The sequence below is a fragment of the Magnolia sinica genome, chromosome 3 (assembly GCF_029962835.1).
Source record: "Magnolia sinica isolate HGM2019 chromosome 3, MsV1, whole genome shotgun sequence".
Classification (NCBI taxonomy): domain Eukaryota; kingdom Viridiplantae; phylum Streptophyta; class Magnoliopsida; order Magnoliales; family Magnoliaceae; genus Magnolia; species Magnolia sinica.
Genome location: NC_080575.1, coordinates 66,286,722 through 66,310,872, shown reverse-complemented (window position 1 = coordinate 66,310,872; position 24,151 = coordinate 66,286,722). Strand labels below are relative to the sequence as shown.

Sequence of the window (24,151 nt, the reverse complement as noted above, 5' to 3'; positions counted from 1 at the left end):
TCCCTCGCTGAAATTCAAGTTTGCCCTGCTGAAATTCAAGTTTGCCCCGCTGAATTTCATGTTTGCCTCGCCGAATTTCATGTTTGCCTAGCCGAATTTCATGTTTCCCCCACTGAAATTCATGTTTGCCCTGCTGAATTTCATTTTTGCCCTGTTGAATTTCATGATTTTCCCTGCTAAATTTTATGTTTGCCCTGCTGAATTTCAAGTTTTCCCCACTCAATTTCATGTTTTCCCTGCTCAATTTCATGTTTGCCCCGCTACATTTCATGTTTGCCCCACTCAATTTCATGTTTGCCCTGCTGAATTTATAGGTTCCCTCCCTCGATTTCTAGTTTGCCTTGCTGAATTTTCATGCTTCCCTCGCTCCATTTCTAGTTTGCCTCGCTCAATTTTCATAATTGCCTTGTTCAATTTCTACCTTGCCTCGCTTAATTTTCATGCTTGCCTCGCTCAATTTTCATGCTTACCTCACGCAATTCCATGATAGATAGCGTCGTTGAATTTAGCGAGCACCACATGAAGTCATTCGTATCTTTGAAGCACTGATCCTTACTCTCTCTATTTGTTTATTTAAAAAATTAATGCATTGCTTACTCTTTATTTCCTTAAGTTCTTTATCATTCTCATCTATTATGGAACGTGAGTAATCGATTCTTTATTATTTAATCGAGTTGTGTATTATGGTAAGCTTACACGACAGTTTCTAGTTTGCCCCGCTGAATTTCATATTTGCCCCGCTCAATTTCTAGTTTGCCTCACTCAATTTCACGTTTGCCCCGCTCAAATATCAGTTTGCCCCACTGATTTTATAGTATCCCCCGCTGAATTTCTAGTTTACCCCGCTCAATATACAGTTTGCCTCACTCAAATTTTAGTTTGGCCCGCTCAAATTCCAGTTTGCCCTGTTCAATTTCATGTTTGCCCCACTCAATTTGCAATTTACTCCGCTGATTTTCTAGTTTCCCCCGTTGATTTTCCAATTTGCCCTGCTAAATGTCAAGTTTTCCCCACTCAATTTCATGTTTGCCCTGCTAAATTTCTAGTTTGCCCCGCTCAATTTCATGTTTGCCCCGCTCAAACTGAGATGTTCATTTGGGGAGATTTCCCTTCATGTATTATTCGGAGATTCGGATGTCTTAGAATTGTAGCTCTCATATTATCAACGAGGTAAGCTCAAAATTCAGCGAGGGAAGCTAGGGATTGAACGAGGGAACCTAGTAATTGAGCAAGGTAACCTAGGAATTTAGCGAGGGAACCTAGGAATTTAGCGGGGCAAACATGGAATTGAGCGAGGCAAACTGAAAATTGAGCGAGGGAACCTAGGAATTGAGCAATAGAACCGATGAATTAAGCGAAGAAACCTAAGATTTGAGCGAGGGAACCTAGGAATTGAGCGAGGGAAGCTAGTAATCGAGCGAGGCAACCTAGAAATTCAGCGAGTCAACACGAAATAAATTCAGTGAATATGGCCAAGCATTGAGTTCCATGTGCATTTTCCTTTTCGACAAGCATAACGGGACAAACTAAAAATACGGTGGGACAAAGTAGAAAGTTCATTTCATCATCCACCAAGATTACAAAGTATGCTATACATCAAAACACTAAATAAATTATGAAGTATGCTATTTTTCAGATATAGGAAACTTGCACTTCCGGCAATTATGCCCTGTTTGTTTGCATCGCCCGCACTTTGCTATTTTCGTCTCCTCTCCATGCGTGAAATTTTAAGCTTTTTGGATCTTCCAGCTGACCTTCTCTGTCCTGGGGGTTTAATCTGCGCACAGTACTCCTTGAAGCCTACTAAAATTTCTTCCCACTCGCTCATGTCACATACTGGGTACACCGATTCGTTATACGTGGCCATATAATTTTGCGCTGTGTAGAATGGGGAGCAGTATGAGTAATGAGGAAGATTGTAGTTTATACATGCTGACAGGACATGCATACAAGGGTACTCCTTCACACTAAACTCACGACATGTACACGAAAACTCACTGAGCTTGACCGTATCATTATAATCTCCCACAACATAGTATTCATCTTGCGCCTTCTGCACAAGATCCTTTAACTGTTGCTCCGCCCATGGTGTCAACGGACTTACAAATGATGCCACAGATTCTCTTCTCTTATGAAACAATTCTTGAATCTTAAATCTTACCGCTTCTATCAATTTAGTAAAGGGTATTCGCATGCTTCTTTGAAGAGGGCATTAACACACTCTGATATATTTGTAGTAACCAAGTTGAATCCTTTTCTTGGAAAGTACGAAGATGCCCATCTCTCGTAGCCGGTTTCTGTCAACCATGCATGTACTGGGGGGTTGGCCATTTTGATATCATGCATTAGTTTTTCGAATTCAACCCTCCTACATGTCCACACTGCCTACCTGAAGTACATCTCCAACGACTTGTCTTTAAAAGTGTCTACCAAGTTTCTATAGATATGGTACGCATAATAACCATGGATTGCACGTGGGAAGACTTGGGGAACCTCTTTTAGTAATCCTTTATGTCAGTCAGATATAATCACAAGACCCTCCAGAGACCCTAACGCATCGTTAAGATAGGTAAGGAACCAATTCCAACCGCTACTGTTCTCCGATCCCCCGATGCCAAACGCAACTGGAAATATATGAATGTCCCCATCTAAGGCTGTGGCGATGAATAGAACACCCTTGTATTTTCCCTTTAAGTGTGTCCCATCAATGGCCAATACCCTCTACAATGATTTTTAAAAACTTCTAATGCATTGTCCGAGTGCAACAAAACATCTCTCGAACCAGAAAGTCTCTTAGTTAATAAGCATAACAGTCACTGTCCCTAGGTTGACCGTCCTTAACTCATGCAAATACAAGGAGAGTTGATTGTAGGAGTCTTCATAAGACCTCATCACCTAATTAATTGCAAGCTCCCTGGCTGCCCATGCCTTCCTATAACTTATAACAATATTATACTTCTCTTGCATGGTGAAGATAATATCATGTGGCCTCAACCCAAGGCGTTGCTTAATGTGGCCAACCACCAGATCATACGCTAATTTACTGCTTGCTTTCCGGTGATCGTTCTTCATCCATGACAAGCCACAGGTGTGTTTTAATGTATATGTCTATATCTTGAATATCTCCGTATCATTCACTCGAGAAGCATGAACCCTCCATTCGCATGTATGTTCAAAGCACACCATGGTAAATCTCTTGAAATTTGAGTACAGTACCGTATACTGAAATTTATTGTGAATTGGAAATTGGCTCAATACATACTGGCACCGACTCTTATCCTTAAACGTTTGCCCAATGGCTATATCGATCAGTTCACACAACGAATCCATATATTCCGGCATTTCTGCATTGGTGAATGCAGCATCATCAAACGGCGCGGGAACTTGACAAGTGAAGAAGTTTGATATTTCGGGAAGGTCTGAAAGTGGGATGTCGCTTTCATGTCTGATATATCTTCGGGTGGTGGATAATGACAGCAGATCCGCTGTTGTTGCTAAAGGTGGTGCCATGAAATCATAAATGAGGTCAATGTCACGTGCACTGCTGACTTGGCTACTCACAAATTTTGATGTTTGGGGCAGCTCGGGCAGTTGATCATTTGTTCCTCCTACTTGGAATGGACTTGGCTTATATTCAAATTCCACGCCATGCTCCTCAGCCATACTGTCCACTTGTGTTGTCATATTAATGTGTTGGATTGTCTCGATGACTAAAGGGATGAATTTTTTCAAATGCTCCAACTGTGTTACCAGGAACTCTCTGACGTCATCGTCGTCTTTGATTACAGTTAGAGAGATTGATTTATTAGAGCAAGGATACAATACTTTCATCCTAATATCACAATATGTTGGTCTACTCGTAATAATCCTGTACATTATGGATAGAAGCTCCTCGTATGTAGTATCAACATGTAGCGAAATAGTTTTTGTACTTCCACTCATATACGTTCATCGCTTGTTTTCACATTCTAACTCCCCACCATAGCAACAGATGATTCTCATAGCCATTATCTGAAAACCAATACAATGACAAATTATCAATAAATTGTTAAACAATAGAAGCTTACCATACAAAAAAACTCAATTAAATAATAGAAGACCGAAAACTCGCTTTCCCTTATAGATGAGAATGATACAAGCTTAAGAAAATAAAAATTAAGCAACGCGTTAAAATTTCAAGTAAACAACCAGAGCTTATATGAATTAAGCTTTCTACGAATGCTTTCCTGTGGTATTTTATTAAATTAAGCGAGACTATCTACCATGACATTGAGTGGGCAAACTGGAAAAATGAGCGAGACAACGTAGAAATTGATTAGGCAAATATGAAATTGAGCGGGGCAAACATGAAATTGAGTGGGGCAAACATGAAATTCAATGAGCATAGCATGAAATTGAGCGGGGAAAACTATAAATTAAGCTATGCAAGCAAACATTAAATCGAGCGAGCATAACATGATATTGAGCTGGGCCAACATTAAATCGAGCGAGCCTTGTATGATATTGAGATAGCCTTGCATGAAATTTATCGAGGCAAACATTAAATTAATTGACATATAATTAAATTAAGCTAGACAAACATTAAATTAAGCAATCCAAGCATGAAATTGAGTAGGGTAAACATGAAACTGAGCAAGCCTAACATAAAATTGAGTGAGCACTAACATCGAATTGAGTGAGCTTCAAATGGAATTAAGTGAGTTTCACACAGATTTAACCAATCAACGCATAAAATTAACCAAGCCTAATGCATGACATTGACTAAGCCTAACATATGCGCATCAACTGCATTAAATTGACCTTAGCTAGCATCAAATAACTCCCTTATGAAATTCACTGAGCTAGCATCAAATAAACAATCAGAGCTCATATGGATTAGGCCTTCCATGATACAAATGATTTCATGTGGTGCTCGTTTAGTTTTGTGACACTATCTATCATGACATTGAGCGAGGCAAGCATGTAACTTGATCAACGCAAACTAGGATTTGATCGAGGTAAGTATGAAATTTTAGCAGGGCAATCTACAAACTGAGCGAGTTAAGCATTAAAATTGAGCGGGGCAAACTAAAAAATTGAGCTGGGCAAACTAGTAATTCAACGGGGCAAACTAGAAATTGAGCAAGGCAAATTAGAAAATGAGCGGGGCAAATGAGAAATTGAGCGGGGGAAACATGAAATTGAGAGGGGCAAACATGAAATTCAATGGGGCAAACTAGAAAATCAGCGGGGGAAATATGAAATTGAGCAGGGCAAACTAGAAATTCAGCGGGCCAAAAATGAAATTCAGCGAGGCAAACTAGAAATTGAGTGGGGGAAACATGAAATTGAGCAGGGCAAACATGAAATCGAGCAGGGAAAACTGAAAATTGAGTGGGGCAAACATGAAATTCAGCGAAGCAAACTAGAAAATTAGCGGGGGAAACATGAAATTGAGCGGGGCAAACTAGACATTCAGCGGGGAAAAAATGAAATTGAGCGGGGCAAACATGAAATTGAGCGGGGTAAACATGAAAATTGAGCGGGGCAATCTAGAAATTGAGTGGGGCAAACTAGAAAATTTAGCGGGAAAATCTAAAAAATCAGTGGGGCAAACTAGAAATTGAACGGGGCAAACTGAAAATTGAGCGGGACAAACTATAAATTCAGTTATGCAAGCAAACATTAAATCGAGCGAGCGTAGCATGATATTGAGCTAGGCAAACGATATTTCAAGCGAGCATAACATGATATTGAGCTAGGCAAACATTAAACGAGCGAGCGTAACATGATATTGAGCGGGGTAAACATTAAATCGAGCAAGCATAGCATAATATTGAGCTGGGTAAACGATATTTCGAGTGAGCATAACATGATATTGAGTTGGGCAAACATTAAATCGAGCGAGCATATCATGATATTGAGCGGGGAAAACATTAAATCGAGCGAGCCTTGCATGATATTGAGCTGGGCAAACATTAAATCGAGTGAGCATAGGATGATATTGAGCGGGGCAAACATTAAATTGAGCAGACATAGCATGATATTACCGGGACAAACATTAAATCGAGCGAGCATAACATTATATTGAGCTGGGCAAACATTAAATTGAGTGATCCTATCATGAAATTTATCGAGGCGAACATTAAATTGACATTATCTACTATGAAATTAGGCTGGGCAAATATTAAATTGAGCGATCCTAGCATGAAATTTCTTGAGGCCAACATTAAATTGACCTTATTTACCATGAAATTAAGCTGGGCAAACATTAAATTGAGCGATCCTAGCATAAAATTTATCGAGGCAAACATTAAATTAACCTTATCTACCATGAAATTAAGCTGGACAAACATTAAATTAAGTGATCCTAGCATGAAATTTATCGAGGCAAACATTAAATTGACCTTATCTACAATGAAATTAAGCTGGGCAAACATTAAATTGAGCGATCCTAGCATGAAATTGAGTAGGGTAAACATGAAATTCAGTGAACCTAGCATGAGATCGAGTGAGCCTTAACATGGAATTGAGTAAGTTTCAAATGGAATTGAGCAAGTTTCACGTGAATTTGACCGATCAACGCATAAAATTAAATAAGCCTAACGCATGAAATTGACTACGCCTAACACATGTAATTGACTGAACTTCGCATGCAATGCAATTGTATGAGCCTAGCATTTTTTTAAAGATCTGTACCTCCGACAACTGTAGTACCGGTCAAATGCAGGTTGAAGAGAGGTTCTTTGGAGTGAGAGAATATTTTGAACCTTTTTAAGGATTGCAGATGCAGCCGGTTCGTGGGATTTCATGTAACCCTAGCCAAGATAGAAAATGGAAAATGTAGAATGATGATATCTAGATGATTCATGGAGATTTCGGTCAGAAAAATGAGAAGAAAAACCTCCGTACGTCGGTTTATAGTTTCAAGAGAGTGAAAGGCAGTTATTTTGAGAAGGAAAGTTTTTTCGTTAAGGGAAGTGAAAGCAATGGAGTGAAAATAGCAGTGAAAAGAGGAAACGGATTGACTACTCCCCCTGCCACCAGTCAATGGCTGGTGGTCGGTGGTCTGTGGTCCCCACCATGATGGATGTGTTTCTTCCATTCCGTTCATCCATTTTTACAGTTTATTTTAGGGCTTGTTCCAAAAAATGAGAGGGATATAAATCACAGGTGGACCACACCACAGGAAAATAATATTGATTGGATATCGACAATTAAAATTCTCCTAAGGCCTAATGAACTGTTTATTTGACATCTAATCTGTTTATTAGGTCATACCAGCCCAAATGGTGTGAAAAATCAAAAATCAGCTTCATCCGAAACTTTTATGGCCCCTTAGAGGTTTCTAATGGTTGAGGCTCATTCAACATTGTTTCCTGTAATGTGCTACACACTTAGATTTGGATATGCCTCATTTTTAGTCTCGTACCATGATATACATGCATCACGGTGGGCACACGGACCACTTGCCTTTCCGCTATTGGCTGGTGGCACGAAGTAGCCAATCCGTTTCCGTGAAACGAGGGGTATTTTCGTCCTCAACATCGGTGTCCGTACTAAGAGGTCTAAGTTCGTATGTTAGGTCTGTATTGTTCTATAAAAACCACTGGATAAAAGGTGGGATCTACAGTCGTAAATTTCTCCTTCATGAGCGGAGTTGATATACAAATGTTCATCATGGTAAATTTCTCCTTCCTGAGCGGAGTGGATATACAAATGTTCATCATGGTGGGGCCAGGCAGCAAGGGTAAGACCTAATCCTCTCCACTTTTCCTCACCTTGAAAAGCCCTAGCGTTCGCTCGCTCCTTCTCTCTATCATGGCGGACGTGGACAGCGTTAATCCAAACCGTCCATCCATTGACCCCACCACGGGCTACTGCGCTGCAACCAAGACATTCCACAGCATCCGTCCAATAATCCCTCTCTCTCTCTCTCTCTCTCTCCTCCTTTCATCTCCACTCCCTTCATCTCCCGCTCTCATAGATTCCGCCTCAGGACAGACCATCTCCTACCACGATTTCATCCTCCGCATACAATCACTGTCCTCAGTCCTCACCGCTCTCATCCTCGCCCTCCGTCTCTCCACATCCCTGTCCTCTACTTCTCTCTCCTCTCCATTGGCGTCGTCGTCTCCCCTTCCAATCCCGCCTCCACCCCTCCCGAGATTTCCCGCCAAATCCACCTCAGCCGCCCTGTTATCACCTTCGCCGCTTCAGCGTCAGCGCCCAAGCTCCCTCCCTCCCTCCCCACCATCTTCCTCGACTCCCCCCTCTTCCTCTCCATGATCGAGCCACGTGGCGCCCTGGGTGCCGTCAATTACGGTTCCGGTGGGCCCAACCAGTCGGATGCCGCGGCGATCCTATATTCAACTGGGACGACTGGGAAAATCAAGGGGGTGGTGCTGACCCACTGGAATATCATAACACTGGTGACCGGATTCTACGCCGGCCAGCAGGAACGGGCGGCGCTAGTGATGTTGCTGGTGATGGTGCTTCTGTTCCACGTTTTTGGGTTCTCCTACTGCTTGAAGGCGGTGGCGATGGGGGAGACTGGTGATAATGGAGAGGTTTGAGGTGGGGAAGATGGTGAGGTTGATCGAGGAGTTCAAGGTCACGCACATGTCAGCAGCGCCGCCGTTGGTGATGACAATGACGAAGGGGGATGTGGTGGATCCATAAAGGTTGAGGTCGAGTGGGTGCTCTCCGGCGGGGTGCCGCATGGTAGAGAGGTGATCCAGCGGTTCAAGATCTGGTTCTCAGCCGTCCAACTGGGCCAGGTTAGTGGATGAGGGAAGTGTCGGGCCATTTTACTCAAGGGTGGCAATTGGCCGGGCTGTGGTAGATGTGGCCTGGCTTACATGTACATGTGTAATATCCAACTAATATGCCATTTCAATCCTCAGTTGCCAACATATGCATCGTGATTCGTGAATATGCATTATTGGTTTCATTCCCCTGAATGTATATTTCTGGTGCATGTGGAGCCCATGAGATCAACAATTGGATAAGTTCAAAGTGGAAAATAGAGGTTTTGTACATTTTTTATTTGGAACCAGTTAAATTAGGGACCGGCCAATATTTCATTCTCAGGCCTTGGACCTTTTAAGTGCGGAGTCAGGTCAAGCTCGGCCAAGCCCAGCCCGGCGGATTGCCATCATTAATTTCACCTTTTTTACATTTTTTTTTTTTTTGGGCGCAACTTCTAGTAACACTGATTTTACCAAGCAATTAGAAGAGGACCTTGTATGGTTTAATTATCAATTGATTGTTGAGTGTTGCAGAAAAACACTCGCATGTAGGTGAGGCCAAAACACAAGAAAAGGACCAAGCAAAAGGCTAAATGGCCAAACCAAAAAAACAAGAGATAAGAGGTACAGTCCAGATTAAATGATCATTTTAATTATTGTGGAAAATGAATGTCTAAGATACCAATGATGGTGCTGATTCCATTGAATTTTGATCAAGGGGTATGGAATGCCAGAGACGTCTGGAGGAGCTTTCCAGACAAACTCACCAGAGGGAACCCGGCGCTATGGTTCGGTAGGGAGGTTTTCAGCCTACGTAGAAGTGAAGATCATGGATCCTGTAACTGGCATTGCTCTGCCTCCATGCAAGCAAGGAGAGCTTTGGCTTAGAGGCCCTACAATCACCAGAGGTTAGTATTTACTTTAACTGATTTTTCTGTGATTACTTGGGGCCCATGTTTTGAATTAGTTGGGATGCGCCTCGTTCAATATTTCATAATCCGGTTAATAGGGGTGGCAATGGGCCCGCCTCTAAGCCTTGGCCCTGCTAGACTCTACAAAGAGTTGTTTGGATGCCTGTAACTAATTAAATTGTAAACAAGTTATGCCTGAAACTTGTTTAAAGAATACATGAAATCATTTCCTTTTGTAACTCACATATGAAACTTTCTATCCAAACACCAACTATAAATGAGTTACCTATAAATCCTTTACTAGTAAAAATTTAAATGATCAAAGGTTTGAAATAGGTAAATCTAAGATTTCTTTTTTGGGATCCTCTATCTACAAGTCCCATTACATGGATGGTTTGGATCACTGAAACATGATCCATGTGGAGTGTCCTTCAACTACACAGTCACAAGTGTTATAATCCTTCCATTCCTTTTTGGGTAATGGTGGCCCACTTGAGATTTGACTGGTCCAACAGGCCAGACTATTCATCATTAGCCCATCCCTCCCCGGCCTTCCTGGACAACATGTCTAGATTGCAAACTTGGGCATTGCCATGGGACTGAGTGTAGAAGTCCTGAAGACACTACAAGAAATATAAGGAATAGCTGATGCCTGAGGGGATCCTTTGCTGGCTCTAACTAAAATCGGGCACCAGCAAAGGATCCCTATAAATTCAAAAAAAAATAAAAATAAATAAATAAATAGATAAATCCTAACCCTCATTTGACGCTTCCCTCTCCCAGCCCCCGACTCTCTCCCTTTCCCCGCCCTCGACTCTCTCTCTCTCTCTCTCTCTCTCTCTCCCTCCACTTTCGATCTCTTTCTAGGGGTTTTTTGTTCTTTTATTTTGTTCTTTTCTTTGGCCTAGCACATCAAGGAGCATTGTGCAACGTTAGGTATCTCCTTCCCTCTCTCTCTCTCTCTCTCTCTCTCTCTCTCTCTCTCTCTCTCTCTCCATATCTCATCAATTTGTGCATTTTTTAATCCTTAAGTAGCATTGTGCAGTGATTTGTGTATTGGGAATTTTTGAATTTCGAATCCCTAATTAGGGGTTTGTAGTGTCAATTCCCTAATTGTGGATTATAGATTAAAAACTGAAAATCCCTAATTAGGGATTCGAAATTCAAAACCCTTAATTAGGAATTTTATTTTTAAAGGGGATATATTAGGTGACCAAGTGAATCTGATAATGGTATGGAGTATTGCATCAGCCTGAAACAACCCAATGCAATTATTATTATTATTTATTTTCAAAATATAAGTCGCCAACCGTGTAAGTCGAAGATTGAACTCTGGTTAGCATGAGGGGGCGTTTCACTTTAAGGTATTGGAGATCTGACCATTTGAGTGGTGGATCAGTGGCTAAAAAGAGGTTTTGCAACACTTTCCCACACAACAAAAAACATTAAAGAAAAAGAATCCTATTACGACAGCAATTGGGCTGATGTTTGATTTTCATGTGGGCCACAAGGACGGTGTCCCACACCTTAGATCATTTTAAGTGATGATCCTTGTAATTGGCACTGACCCAATCAAGATCTGATTGAAAATGTCTCAATTAGTTACTTATCCTTTCTTGTGTCTTTGAACTAGACATGATTAATGCCCTCTAATAGAGGGAAAAACCATCTGCTGCCATCCATTGTGGTGAGATGGGACCATATTTACTGATCAGAAAACATCTGGATGTACAAAAAAGAAGAGAAAAAAAAGATCATGTGGTAAATTGCTTGTCATCATAGACTAATGACTTTCCATCACATATTTCAATGTTGTTTTATGATAATGGGTCACTGCACCACACTTTCTATTTTGTTTTTGTAAGTTGGTAGTTTTAATGATTTTTTTTTATGTTGTCTATTAGCTTTTTTCACTTAAGAAGACACCATTTTAAGCATGTTGCATGAGATGTAAAATAACAAAGATATATACCTATGGTTGAAGTGTTGGATATGCTGTAAAAGGTCTATAGGTAAAGGAGAGAAAATGATGCAAGCCATAAAAAATAAAAATGACAAAGATATATACCTATGGTCGAAGTGCTGAATATATGTTAGCTTGTTTTAAATTTTCTTGTCTGCTCATTGCAGAAGTAGAAATGTCTGCATTATATAAAATAGAGATGATTAAGTCTTAAACGTGTATGAATAATTTTAGACTCATGTGAATAGGCTTTACAATGCAAACAAGTGTTTTGAGTTTAAGTTTTGTAGGTTTAGCTTAACCTATATATGATGTATCAAGCCAACCAAAATGCACATGTTGTGACTGGTACAGTGCACAGAAATAGATTTGCAAACCTTGTTAGCTATTGGGTATTGCAGTCAAAACAGTTTCTTGAATAAGGAGCTGTCCCCATTTCTTCCCAAGAAATGATAGGTTACTTCCTGGAGTAAAATATGTGAATGGTATCATGGTCCATCCGGACAAGAATAAGTCCGTAGCGGCAGATGGGGCCTTCAAACTCAATTCCTTCCATTTTTTTCCCTCAATTTCATTGAAATTATGTATTTTTTTAAGTATGAGCAAGGAAATGGAAAAAAAGTACATTTCTAGGAAATTGGAAACAACATTTTTAGGGAATTAAGAAAAAAAATGGAAATGTTTCGTGGAAACAACATTTCCTCAATTTATATGGCAGCGAATCCATGTAGGCGCTTTAGATTTTCTTTCCCCAAAATTTAACATCTCTTATTTCTTTTCTTCTTAATAGTGAGTTAAGATCTCACCTTGGACATCTACTCTCATTTCTTTTCTTCTTGCGTTCTTCTTCTAATAGTGAGTTAAGATCTCACCTTGGACATCTTCTCTTTTCTTTAGAGCAATGTTAAACTTTTGATTAGTGGTTATTTGTTTAGTAGTTGACTAGTTTCATGGATGGAATGATTAATGATTAGTTAGTTACTAAAACTAGTTTAATAAATAGATAAAAAAGTTTGATAAACAGATGGTGTATTGTATAATTGTCTTAGCTCCATTTTACTTTGATTGAATGATGTTGATTTTGATTGATTAAAAAATCAACATATACGTATACATAATGCTCAAAGTAAGAGGCTGTTCTTTTCTCCTCTACATGATGCTCAAAGTAACTAGGAAAACTGTAAACCAGAACCCCAATTCTTTGATATATCTCTATTTAGAAGATTGTTTTGGCAGGTGCTGTTTAGCCATGCCGCGGCTCCAGGCAAGGTGGAACCATTGATTATGAAAATTTCCAGTAATAGTGTTTTGAGCACTCTTGGAATGATATTCTTCAAGTAGAAGCTTGAGTTTTGATTCTTTAACTGTTTGCAACCTCATATGGGTTGGCTGGCACAGGCCATCACTTAGAGGTCACCTTCTTGTTCTGTGAGTCCCTTGGCTGGCGTTGCCTTCATGATGGCTTGTGAAGGTTCTCCCCCATTTTGCGTCATGATTATAGACGGTTGTACACATGTGAAGCTGTGACTTTTGTAAAGATAATGAGATATTAGTTAACTTGCACTAAGGATAGTAACATCGTATCGTTTAAGAGGCTGTTCCTTTCTCCTGAACATGGTTCTCTTAGTGACTAGGTAAACCACCACCCCATATTCTCTGTTTTGTCCCTATTCAAAAGATTGTCTTGGCATTATGGTTTTTATGAGGAGCTTCCGTTGGAAATATACTGAGCATAAATTGCCCATCACTGAAGTTTTCACTTTAGAGAGAATTGGTTCTTGGTAAGGGAAGCATTGAGAAACCTTTGGAACCCGTATAGGATTGATTCATTGATTTGCTAAGCTGCTAAGATGCATATACCTAAACCATGAAGGAGCTCCATAATGCAACGGGATGCACTGGATTGCTTCAAGGGGTAATTGGGTATAGGATGAACCCTACTACCCCTTGAGTTGATAACTAGATATAACTATGAAACCTATTTTCTTCTCTTCCAAGCGCTAACACAAGCATTACAATTGATGTTTATATTCTCTAGCAAACGTGAGTTCACATGTCCAGCGTGAAGCGTTTACAAGAAAAGTAGAAAAAGTTAACCCTGATACTAAATGTAGGAAAACACCCCTACTTTATTTATTTCAGTTGTTTCGTAAGGGGTATTTTGGTCGCTCCAATACACACACTAAAAATAAAAGAAAAAAGCTGAGATCTTCCCATGGTCCGTTCAGCACAGTCAATGAATTGTACAGATTGGTGTTCTCTTTTCTTCCATTACCAAGATTGACATGCTTGGAATTACTGGAGAATAATCAGGACATCTATCTTCATTCCCAGCTAATAGAAATGATATTCAAGCATTGCCATAGTTTTGTGAATCCCAAAGCAACCACCAAGACCACAAGAATGCAACTTGCACACCACTAGCTTTCACAATGAGACCTTTGGAATGCATAGCCTTTGTACCATAGAACAGGTAATCATTACATAGCGCAAATTGCATCTCATTTCACAAATAATTCCTATTTGATAACCAATCCTCTGTAAATGAACCAGCATTATAAATCACTACTCACCACCATGTTTTTGTTCAATGTCTAACTTCAATGTTTCAATAAAGATTTCTATACTTCGAGGTTTATATGATATCTTTCTTTTATGAAATTTGGAAATTCATGCTTCTACTACATTCCATCAAAACTTCAATGGGTTTCCTTCTATCAAAAACTATAGTGATCATTACAACTTTAAATAATTGCATACCTTTTTCCCTATGGATCGAGTTTTAATGTGGAAACTGTAGAATATAAGAATGTCAGCTTCACTATATGGGATGTGGGAGGGCAAGATAAAGTATTGGTCTTGAGTCATTTGAGATTCATATAAGTTTTGAATTCCCAATATTGTTCATCTAAAATGTCAGTTTTTAACAATATTGTTTCCTAAGTTTCATTTCCATACATAACCTGAGTTTGTCAACAATAAAATGGGGATGTGTGAAACCAAAAAAAAAAAACTTTATTTTGAGTTAATGTTAGGTTTAATTACCATTTTACCCTCTTTAGTATGATAAGATGCTTTACATGATACTAAGGCCTTACAAATGCCATATATGACACTTTCGTAATCTCACACGGAGCCCACATGGAATTTGGGACATAATTTGGTTGTTCAGTGGATGGGCCAACTTTAGTTTTTATGCATAAAACCCGCACCCTTTCATTCGTCGATGTTAGTGGTACCCATTTGACACATATGGAAGAGAACCGATCAGTCATTAAGTGGGTCCAATAACAAATGGGCCATAACATTTTTTTGGTACTATTTAAACCACATGGCCCATTTTGGATGGAGCATACCTAGTGATCAATGTATATGATCCTAGGCATCCGTAAAATGCTTTGAGTTTCAATGTTAACGAATGAAATCAGATGGTTAAGAGTGGCATCTAGGTGTAGGTTTACTATGATCCTCCACATCAGATGGCTAAGAGTGGCACCATTTCACGATATTTCGTGCAACCAAATGCACCCTTTAGAAACAAGGTGATGTTGAATGTTTTGACTGATCTTCTTTTGCCAGTTTTTCTTTATCGAGCGTATGTGGTAGTTGGTTCTTGTTCTAACTGGGTATTAAAGTAGAATGTACTGGGAATTAGATATCAGTAATATATTAAGAATGCAACCTTATTTTTAAAAGGGTTATAATATTTAGATTAATGTTTTCCATACAATTTCCCATTTTATGTTCTAATGGTATTCAATGTTTTGCTGCAGTTGTTGAAGGAAGACCTGTAAGAGAAGCCTGCCTTCCCTGCTGCGGTATTGGTCTCGGCTGGTTTCTGTAAGTTCTCTTAGTTTATTCTGTTCTGACATTTTTTCGCTCATAAATTGCCATTTGAACTTGTTGCTTAAAATTGTGAGCCATGTGGTATTGAGTTTTACTACTGATAAAAAAACATTATTTTGAGTTTTGCACATATTTGTTTACAGCGTTCACTTTGTTTTAGGATTTTCAGTTGGGTAACGTGGGCTGCGCTTGGGCCCTATATACGTGACCCGATCAATTTTTGGGTCATGCTTTGGCTCAAGTCATGTTCAAATGTTATATCTTATAAATATGTCATTTTAATCATTAGCTAGCACCATCTATTTTGAGGTTAGGGGCTTTATATTCGGCTATCCGATTGTATTAGTGATTGGTGTAAAGTTTGTTCTATTAAGAAAATCAAGAAAATTGTCAGGTATTATTCATCAATCTCTTTCACAAATAATTGATATTGCTTAATTTATATTTTTATCACTACATTTATATGCTTTCCTAGAGGCCCAACTTGTAAATCCTCAGAATCCCTCTGTCATAAGACATGACGGTGCATGACGGTTCCCAGTAGGTTAAGTTGCAAGTTATTATATAGAGTTGGTTGGATATCTTCTATTTTTGTAAATGTTGTTAATAGTTAATTGGATGATGAATGGTACTTGCGATTGAGAATGACAATAAATAACTCATATATATATATATATATATATATATATATATATATATATGTTATCCTTACAGAATTTATTTTTTAAGGGGACATGATATTCTTGCAGTCAATGGTATGGTGCCCTAATATTGCTTGTATGTTGCTAGCATATGGTAGATATTAATAGGTTAATTTATCAAAACAAAATTTGTTTATTCAGTTTAAACACATTTTGTTATTAGTTAGCTAGATGATGAATGTCAATTACGATTGATTATGAAATTGTTTAATAATTATAGGACAATCAGTTGTCCATTTGAGAAAATTTATGTGGCCAAGCATAAAAATTCTCAAATTGTCCCACATTTGGACAATTCAAGGTTTGATATATTAGAATGCTTTCGGTTCCTTAATTTAAATGTTTATGCTTGTTCTGTGTTACATCTCTCCATTTCTCTCTGGTTATGTTTCTTACATTTATTTCTAATGTCAAATATCTTCATATTGTGTGGATACTTAACATCGAAATAAAATACAAGATCAATTCAATGTATCTGGAGAGACATGGGGAGATGCTGCTAGAATTTTGGCGTGGGCATTTAAATGAGATCATGAAAGCATTACAATCTATCCGGTCTTGGATGGGTGACTGATTTAGTCAATTAGTGAGAAATACCATTATGGATTTTATTGGATGCCTAAATTTGTGACCATAGTGAATTGTCTTACACAACATGAATCTTCCTTGGTGAAGAGTGGGTCAGAAGTCGAGTAATCAATGAACTGTAATGTATTGTATCAAGTGAGTCATTTGATATAGTTAAAAGAGGGATAAGGAAATAGAGATGAAATCTAGTGACTTGATCATCTTCCATTGAAAAAAATGATGATTATGGTGCTTGTTTCATTCTAATTAGTGTTTTAAATAGTGTGAGCTACATATACTACCTATGCTACACCACATGTAGTGTACATTGCATGCTATGTAGCTTATGTTCTGTGCCCCGTAGCTTACACTGCATAGCGTTTTAGTTGCGCTATTCTATGTAGTGTACACTATGCGCTACGCTACAAGCGCTATCGAAAACACTTATTTTAATTAATCATTTCTAAATTTATCCTATAATCATTTTAGTTAATCTTTTGTAGGAAGCTTTGTCGGGCCCATGTTGTCTTTCTACTAACTTGTCGAAGTGGCTGAGGAACAGTGATGGATAAGAGTTGGATTCGTGTGTCAAGGTATCTCAATAACTTCTTCTAGTTGTTATGGCCCAATGGTTAAGTTGCATTTTTTTTTTTTTTTGACATGTTCTCTAATTTCATTGGATGGCTTAGGGTGAGCAACGACTACTTAAGTAGAGCTGGGAAATTCTTAGATTTTGCATTTGCAAATGTAAGCAATAGAATGAGGATCCTATGTCCATGTAAGAAATGCAACAACTTTTGAGTGTCTCAACAAGAAGCATACAGTCATATTGTGTGTGATGGATTTAATACGAGTTACACACATTGACATTTTCATGGAGAAGTTATGTCTTAGTTTATGCCTACTACTGCAGATGTTGAAGGTGATGATCTAGATCCATGTGATGATATGCACGGATTGTTAAAAAATGCGTTTGGTTTTTCGTGCCTGGATGGTCAATAGAGTGATGCAGAATATGGACCTACACTAGGGCTTAATATTGAAGCACAACAATTTTTCAAATTGGTGGAAGATGCCGATCTGGAATTGTACCCAGGTTGCAAGAAGTTCACCAATTTATCGTTGTTCAACTATATTATGTGAAGTGCCTTGGTGGATGGAGTGACAAATCATTCATCATGTTGCTTGAATTGCTAAAGGAGGCACTCCCCGAGGGTGAAACTTTGCCAAAATCTTTTTATGAAACCAAGAAGATTATTGGGGACTTGGGCCTCAAATATGACAAAATTAATGCTTGTCCTAATGATTGTATGCTGTACTAGAAGGAAGCCACTGGTGAGCAATCATGTACTACATGTAGTGCTTGTAGATGAAAAATGATTGAACATCAGTCAGATGACGAGGCAGCTTCTTCATCTGCAAAAGATCAAAAAATTCCGGCTAAAGATATTACACCATTTTCTCTTGAAACCAATGTTACAGAGATTGTTCATGTCATAAAAAACAACTTCCTATATGAAATGACATTTCGAGAGTCGCACCAACAATGGAATATTAAAGCATCCAGTTGACTTCCTAATGTGGAAAACTTTTGACCACAACCACTCGACCTTTTCTTCAGACAGTCGTAGTGTTAGACTTGGGTTAGCAGCTGATAGTTTCAATCCATTCAGGACAATGGGTATTGTTTATAGCACATGGCCTGTTGTTCTGATAACATATAACTTACCACCATGGATATGCATGAAGCAACCCTATCTCATGTTGTCTTTGCTTATTCCTGGACTTGGTAATAACATTGACGTATATATGCAACATCTAATTGATGAGTTGAAGGAATTGTGAGAGGTTGGCACAAACACTTACGACACCTCAAGCAATGGGATATTTCGAATGTGCTCGGCATTGTTGTGGACTATTAGTGATTTCCTTGTATATGCAGACTTGTCTGGATGAAGCACTAAAGGACGCCTCGCTTGTCCTTGTTACAATAAAGACACCACGTCTAAATGGTTAAAACATGTTTGAAAGTTTTGTTATATGGGTTATCGTCGATTCTTGGAACTTGATCATAAGTTTAAAACTTATAGTAGATCCTTTGATGATATGAAAAAATTTGGTGAGGCGCCAACTCCGCTATCTGAGTTTGATGTGTTGGTTCAGTTGCAAAGAATTAATGTTACATTTGTGAAGATGACTTTTGTAAATCATGGGCATAAGAAAAGATGGGAGGATAATGCGAAAGAGTGATATAATTGGAAAAGGCATAGTATCTTCTTCGATTTGCTGTATTGGGAGCATAATCTATTTTGTCACAATTTAGATGTGATGCATATTGAAAAGAATGCATGGATCAATGTACTTGGGACATTTTTTTTTTTTTTTTTTGAAAGATGAGACGATTTCATTAAAGGGAAAGAAAAAATAGACAAAAGAAGGGCTGCTGAGGAAGCAGACCACGATTACACTCCTAAACAGAAAAAGTCGTGACCAAAAAGATCCTTGACATTGGAGGACCACTCAATCATGTGGCGCTTGGCCCTAGTAGCAACGATCCCTGCCAAACTAGAAGAATTCCTGAAACATCTGTTATTCCTTTCTCCCCAAACTGACCACTAGACTGCAAAGACTGACATTCTTCAAATGATTGTCTTCGCCTTTCCTAGATGAACCCTGTGCCACACTTGCAGGAACTACTTAACTTCACCTGGGAAACACCAAGGAAGGTTAAAACTGAGCATGATCTCTGCCCAAATGGATTGGATGAACCGACAATGAAGCATTAAATGTTCGACAGTCTCTTCAGATTGCATGCAACATAGACAAATATTGGGGAGGATCATCCCTTTCTTCCTCAGATTGTCTACTGTTAATATTTTCTTTTTCCCAACTAGCCAACTGAACGCAATGATTTTCTTGGGGGGGGCGTATATCCACAAGAAAGAAAAATTAAGAACATCGAAGGGAAAACAAATGACAATATGAAGGCCCGCCTTGACATGCAAGATATGGGTATAGGACAAATATTACACCCAAGGCAGCTTTTATCAAATAAAATATATTTGTCACCTACATGCTTTACTATGGAATCGAGTGAGAATGATGATTTTTGCAAAGTCTTGAAGTGGGTGAAAGTTCTAGATGGTTATGCAACTAATATTTCACAATGTATGCATCTCAAAGAGCGCAAAATTTCAGGACTTAAGAGTCATGACGGTCATGTTATGATGTAACAATTATTTCCGCTAGCGATATGAACAACACTGCCTCAGTGTGTGAGCTCAGTATTGCTTGAATTGAGTAGTTTCTTTATGGAATTATGTTCTAAAGTTGTCTGAGTAAAAGACTTCGACCGACTGGAATCTCGAATTGCGCGACACTTTTCCATATAGAAAAGATTTTTTCACCAGCTTTTTTTGATATTATGGTGCATTTGCCCATTCATTTAGCTGGCAAGGCCAAAATAGTAGGACCAATACAATACTGATGGATGTACCCCATCGAGAGGTGCGTGTTAATGTTTATAAATTATTTTTATTTGTCATGCTATTCCAGTCGCGCCAATCGACCATATATTTCTAAACTTCTTAATATTGGTGACCATAGGTACCTGCTCACACTGAAGTCATATATGCGTAATAGAAGTCGGCCTGATGGTTCAATTGTAGAAGGGTGTCTGGCGAAAGAATATTTAACTTTCTGCTCGAGGTACTTGTGTAATGTATAGACAAGGTTCAATCGACCAATACGAAATGATGACTATGGCAACACCATTACCGAACAATCATCTATTTTCCCACGAATAGGTCGTGCATTAGGGAAGCCTGAGGATTGTGTACTAGATAAAGTTGCATTTACACAGGCACATCGATATGTTTTGTTTAACAGCAATGCACTCATCCCATTTCTTGAGTAAGACAACTATGACACTTAATTTATACACATGGAAAATAACTTACCACCGTGTTTCTTATTGAAACCAATTCATATGCAGATAACCCATGAATGTTGTTAAGCAGAAGAATCTTCGCTCATGATTAAGGGATATGTAACGCATTCACAATGAAACATTTCATAAATGATTTAGCAATCATGTAAGTAGTCGATGCAATAAGTTGATTGACATGTGCATGTTCATTTGTTTTCATTGTCTAGACAAGTGCTTCTGTTTTAACATTTTTTATATTCGAATAGGTTGAATAGTTGCGCCAGGTAAAGAATGAGCAGGTCTCAGAAGACCTTAGATGGCTAGTTCGGGGTCCTAATATGACAAGAAGATATAAGGTTTTTATCGTAAATGGCTTCAGGTTTTACACTAAATATTGAGAGAAGAAAAGAAAAACTCAACATAGTGGAGTTATGGTGATTGCAAAGAAATCAAGCTTTGCAAGTGTTAATGACAAAAACCCTATTGCAGGAGATGTAACTTACTATGCTGTCTTGACAAACATCATTGAACTGAAATATTGTGGTGATCGAAAAGCTGTATTATTTAAGTGTGATTGGGTTGATGTTCAATGTCAGGGTAGGGGTGTGAAGAAGGATAAGTTCGGGTTCACGCTCGTGAATTTAAAATGGTTATACCATACTTGTCAACAGTTGTTTGATGAACCATTTGTGTTCGCATCTCAAGTTGAGCAGGTGTTCTAGGTGTAAGACCTCGTCGAGAAAGATTGACATGTCGTAGTGAGGACGAAACCTAGGGACTTGTTTGAGATGCGTGAGGAAGAGTCTGCAGATGATGTTGACACATACTTGGAAAGTTCATCATGCAATGATCAAAGTTTGGAGGGCTCTGAGTGATGACATTATTAGTTGGGAAATGATAGATGTCGATAGTACAATAATTGTCACACCTTTACCACCTGCCCAAAAGATGGTAGAGGACCAAACAGATGATACTGAGTTTTCTGATCCCGATGAAGATGTCATTATGTACAATAATTTATTTCTTATGTACCATATTGTCCTGATGTCTGAAAAAAAATAATTCAAATGTCTTTTTCATGCGATTTGTTATTATTATTACTGTTTTTCGAAATTTAAATGTCTTTTCAACAAGCAACTATTCATAAATCAAGTTTTTCATTTTATGGATCTTTGTGCATATATCATTAACTAAAGATGAAGAATATTTTATTATCATATTGTTGGACATATACAGGTGCTAGACATGAGGTGCACTAAACGCACGGCTAGGCGACCGGTAGGTCCTATAACTAATGCAAGACCTAGGCAGCCTTAGGTGACCCAGGCTACAACGAGTCCTTCCCAGCCTCCAGATCCGCACCAGTCAACCTCTAGTGGTATGCTATGCATCGGTTTTTTCATGTGTTTTTATGATATGGAATTATACAGGTATGCGTATTATTGTTATAGTTTTTTTTTTTCAACAGATTTAATGTCTGCGAAAAAAAAGAGAGGCCACACACGATGCCTTGGAGTTAGAAGATGCGTGAAGGACAGCGAATTCCTATTCCCATCATCACTTTAGGACAGCCCGTTGGTGACAATGTTAGCAAGCTGACAAACTTCCTGGGGACAATAGCATGCAATGGGGAATATGCACCCCTTAACGTTTTCTGATTGAAGGGTAGTGCCGGATGAGAGGAAAGATGATATGTGGGGGCTTGTCACGGTAATGGTGACAATGTTTTCTTTTTTTCGTTTTTCATTTTTCATTTTTTTTTTTTGTTCATTATGTGATTGTCTGGTTTCAACATGTGATGTAGTCGAAGTTTGAGTTTGATGCAGATTCGAAGTCTTGGGTGTTGAGGTCAATTGGTAAAAACTGGAAGGATTGAAATAGTGAGCTGAAAAAAAATCTACAATTCTACTACTTGCCTCATGAGACTGACGAGGAGCAACTTGCAGACCTTGATGAGTGGGTCCAAGAGGATTAGTGGAAGGCCATCATTCAGTTTTGGAAATCTGAAAAGGGGAAGGTATGTGATTAGTAACTACTGATTGCTTTACGTTCTAGAATCACATAACAATCTTTTGCTCATATCTTATAATTTGCTCTGTCTGTATGTCAAATATAGACTCATACTTAGAGAAATACGGAAAATCTGGAAAAACAACTAATTGGCCACGTTGCAGGCTTAAAGTGCTTTGTGCAAGAAGAGAGAAATTTTGTTAATCACATGATCAATCATGTCGGTGTATTTCTGATATATAACTTTTTTACATAATGATAGATGAAGAAGAAGGCCAGCGGGAGGATTCGAGCCGAGCAGATATGTTCATATTGACTCATACATGTAAGAATGGGAGGCCTGTGGAGGAGGCAACATGAATAGATACATAACAATTAGATACATGAACATACCATTGACATATCATTATTGTTAATGATGCCTCATCCATAAGCCTCCCATTCTTACACGTATGAGTCAATACAAACATATCTACTCGACTCGATCCTCCCCACTGGCCTTCTTCCTCTATCATTATTTAAACAAGTTATATATCAGAAATAGGCCGAGATAGTTGATCGAGTGATTAATAAAATTTACATATTCTTCACATATCTGCGTGAAGCTTTTTGACCCTACAGCGTGGTCGATTAGTTGTTTTTTTCGATTCTCTGTATTTGTCTTAGTACGAGCCTATATGTGACACATCGACAGAGTAAATTATAAGATATCAACAAAAGATTGTTGTGTAATTTTAGAACGTAAAGTAATCAGTAGTTACTCATCACATACCTTCCCCTCTTCAGAGTTCCAAAACTGAATGAGGGTCTTCCACTGATCCTCTTGGACCCGCTTATCAAGGTCTGCAAGCCGCTCTTTGTCAAGCCTCATGAGGCAAGTAGTAGAGTTTTTTCAGCTCATTCTTGCAATCCCTTCATTTTTTACCAATTGACTTCAACACTTACGACTTGGCATCTATGTCAAATTCAAACTTGGACTGCATCACATGTTGAAATCAGACTATCACATGATGAACAAATTTTATTTTATTTTATTTTTAAAAAAAAGGAAAAACAAAAAAAAAAAAAAAAAAGAAGAAACATTGGAAGATTCATGGTTGTTCACCTACCCTCACCGAATTAAAAACAACAAAAAGCCTTATTGTGTGAGTGGTGAGGAGTGGAAGATTCACGGTTGGTCACCTTTCATCGGCATTAATGGCAGATGCATCAAGTATGGTGACAGGCACATCATTGGTTATCGAACTCCCTTTCCATCTTAGATCTGGTGCATATGATTCTCGAATTGCAGCATATGGATTATATTTGGTATTAGAGTGGGTTATGAGTCGGATGATCCAGTTTTTAGTGTTTTCTTTTGGCATTTCTACCATTAATTTTGATAACAGTTGCAAAATCTGAGTCTTTTAGCAAAAAATCCAATATCATGCTTTATTGAACTGACTACAAGATTACATTTGGTTTCAAAGCAGGTTTTGCGCCGGTTATTTCAGTTA

General features: G+C 38.6%; 2 protein-coding genes across 4 annotated transcripts; both read left to right on the top strand.

Moving 5' to 3' along the window:
• The first annotated feature begins 3,706 nt into the window (after positions 1 to 3,706).
• On the top strand, positions 3,707 to 8,555 carry LOC131238915 (4-coumarate--CoA ligase-like 9). Its single transcript, XM_058236499.1, has 2 exons — positions 3,707 to 3,894; positions 7,967 to 8,555. Exons 1-2 carry the CDS (start codon positions 3,707 to 3,709, stop codon positions 8,553 to 8,555), a joined length of 777 nt encoding a protein of 258 aa, XP_058092482.1.
• Positions 8,556 to 8,633: 78 nt separating this feature from the next.
• Positions 8,634 to 24,151, top strand: LOC131239989 (uncharacterized). 3 transcript variants are annotated; one of them, XM_058237962.1, is made up of 6 exons: positions 9,276 to 9,353; positions 9,464 to 9,637; positions 15,377 to 15,443; positions 20,324 to 20,425; positions 21,882 to 22,023; positions 22,114 to 24,151. In XM_058237962.1, the coding sequence occupies exons 1-5, from the start codon at positions 9,323 to 9,325 to the stop codon at positions 21,886 to 21,888; spliced, it is 381 nt and encodes a 126-aa protein (XP_058093945.1). In that variant the 5' UTR covers positions 9,276 to 9,322; the 3' UTR covers positions 21,889 to 22,023; positions 22,114 to 24,151. The 3 variants fall into 3 exon arrangements, with proteins under 3 accessions (XP_058093944.1, XP_058093945.1, XP_058093942.1); XM_058237961.1 differs by lacking the exons at positions 20,324 to 20,425; positions 21,882 to 22,023; positions 22,114 to 24,151 and adding exons at positions 8,634 to 8,759; positions 15,610 to 15,905 and having other exon boundaries at positions 9,282 to 9,353; XM_058237959.1 differs by lacking the exons at positions 20,324 to 20,425; positions 21,882 to 22,023; positions 22,114 to 24,151 and adding an exon at positions 20,167 to 20,317.

Coding starts and splice junctions, on each gene's coding strand:
- LOC131238915 (XM_058236499.1), top strand. CDS start 3,707: ATGACTAAAGGGATGAATTTTTTCAAATGCTCCAACTGTGTTACCAGG. Junction 3,895..7,966: donor ATTATGGATAGAAGCTCCTC/GTATGTAGTATC, acceptor CCGCTCTCATAG/ATTCCGCCTCAGGACAGACC.
- LOC131239989 (XM_058237959.1), top strand. CDS start 9,323: ATGGCCAAACCAAAAAAACAAGAGATAAGAG. Junction 9,354..9,463: donor AAAAAAACAAGAGATAAGAG/GTACAGTCCAGA, acceptor ATGGAATGCCAG/AGACGTCTGGAGGAGCTTTC. Junction 15,444..20,166: donor ATTGGTCTCGGCTGGTTTCT/GTAAGTTCTCTT, acceptor CCATTCATTTAG/CTGGCAAGGCCAAAATAGTA.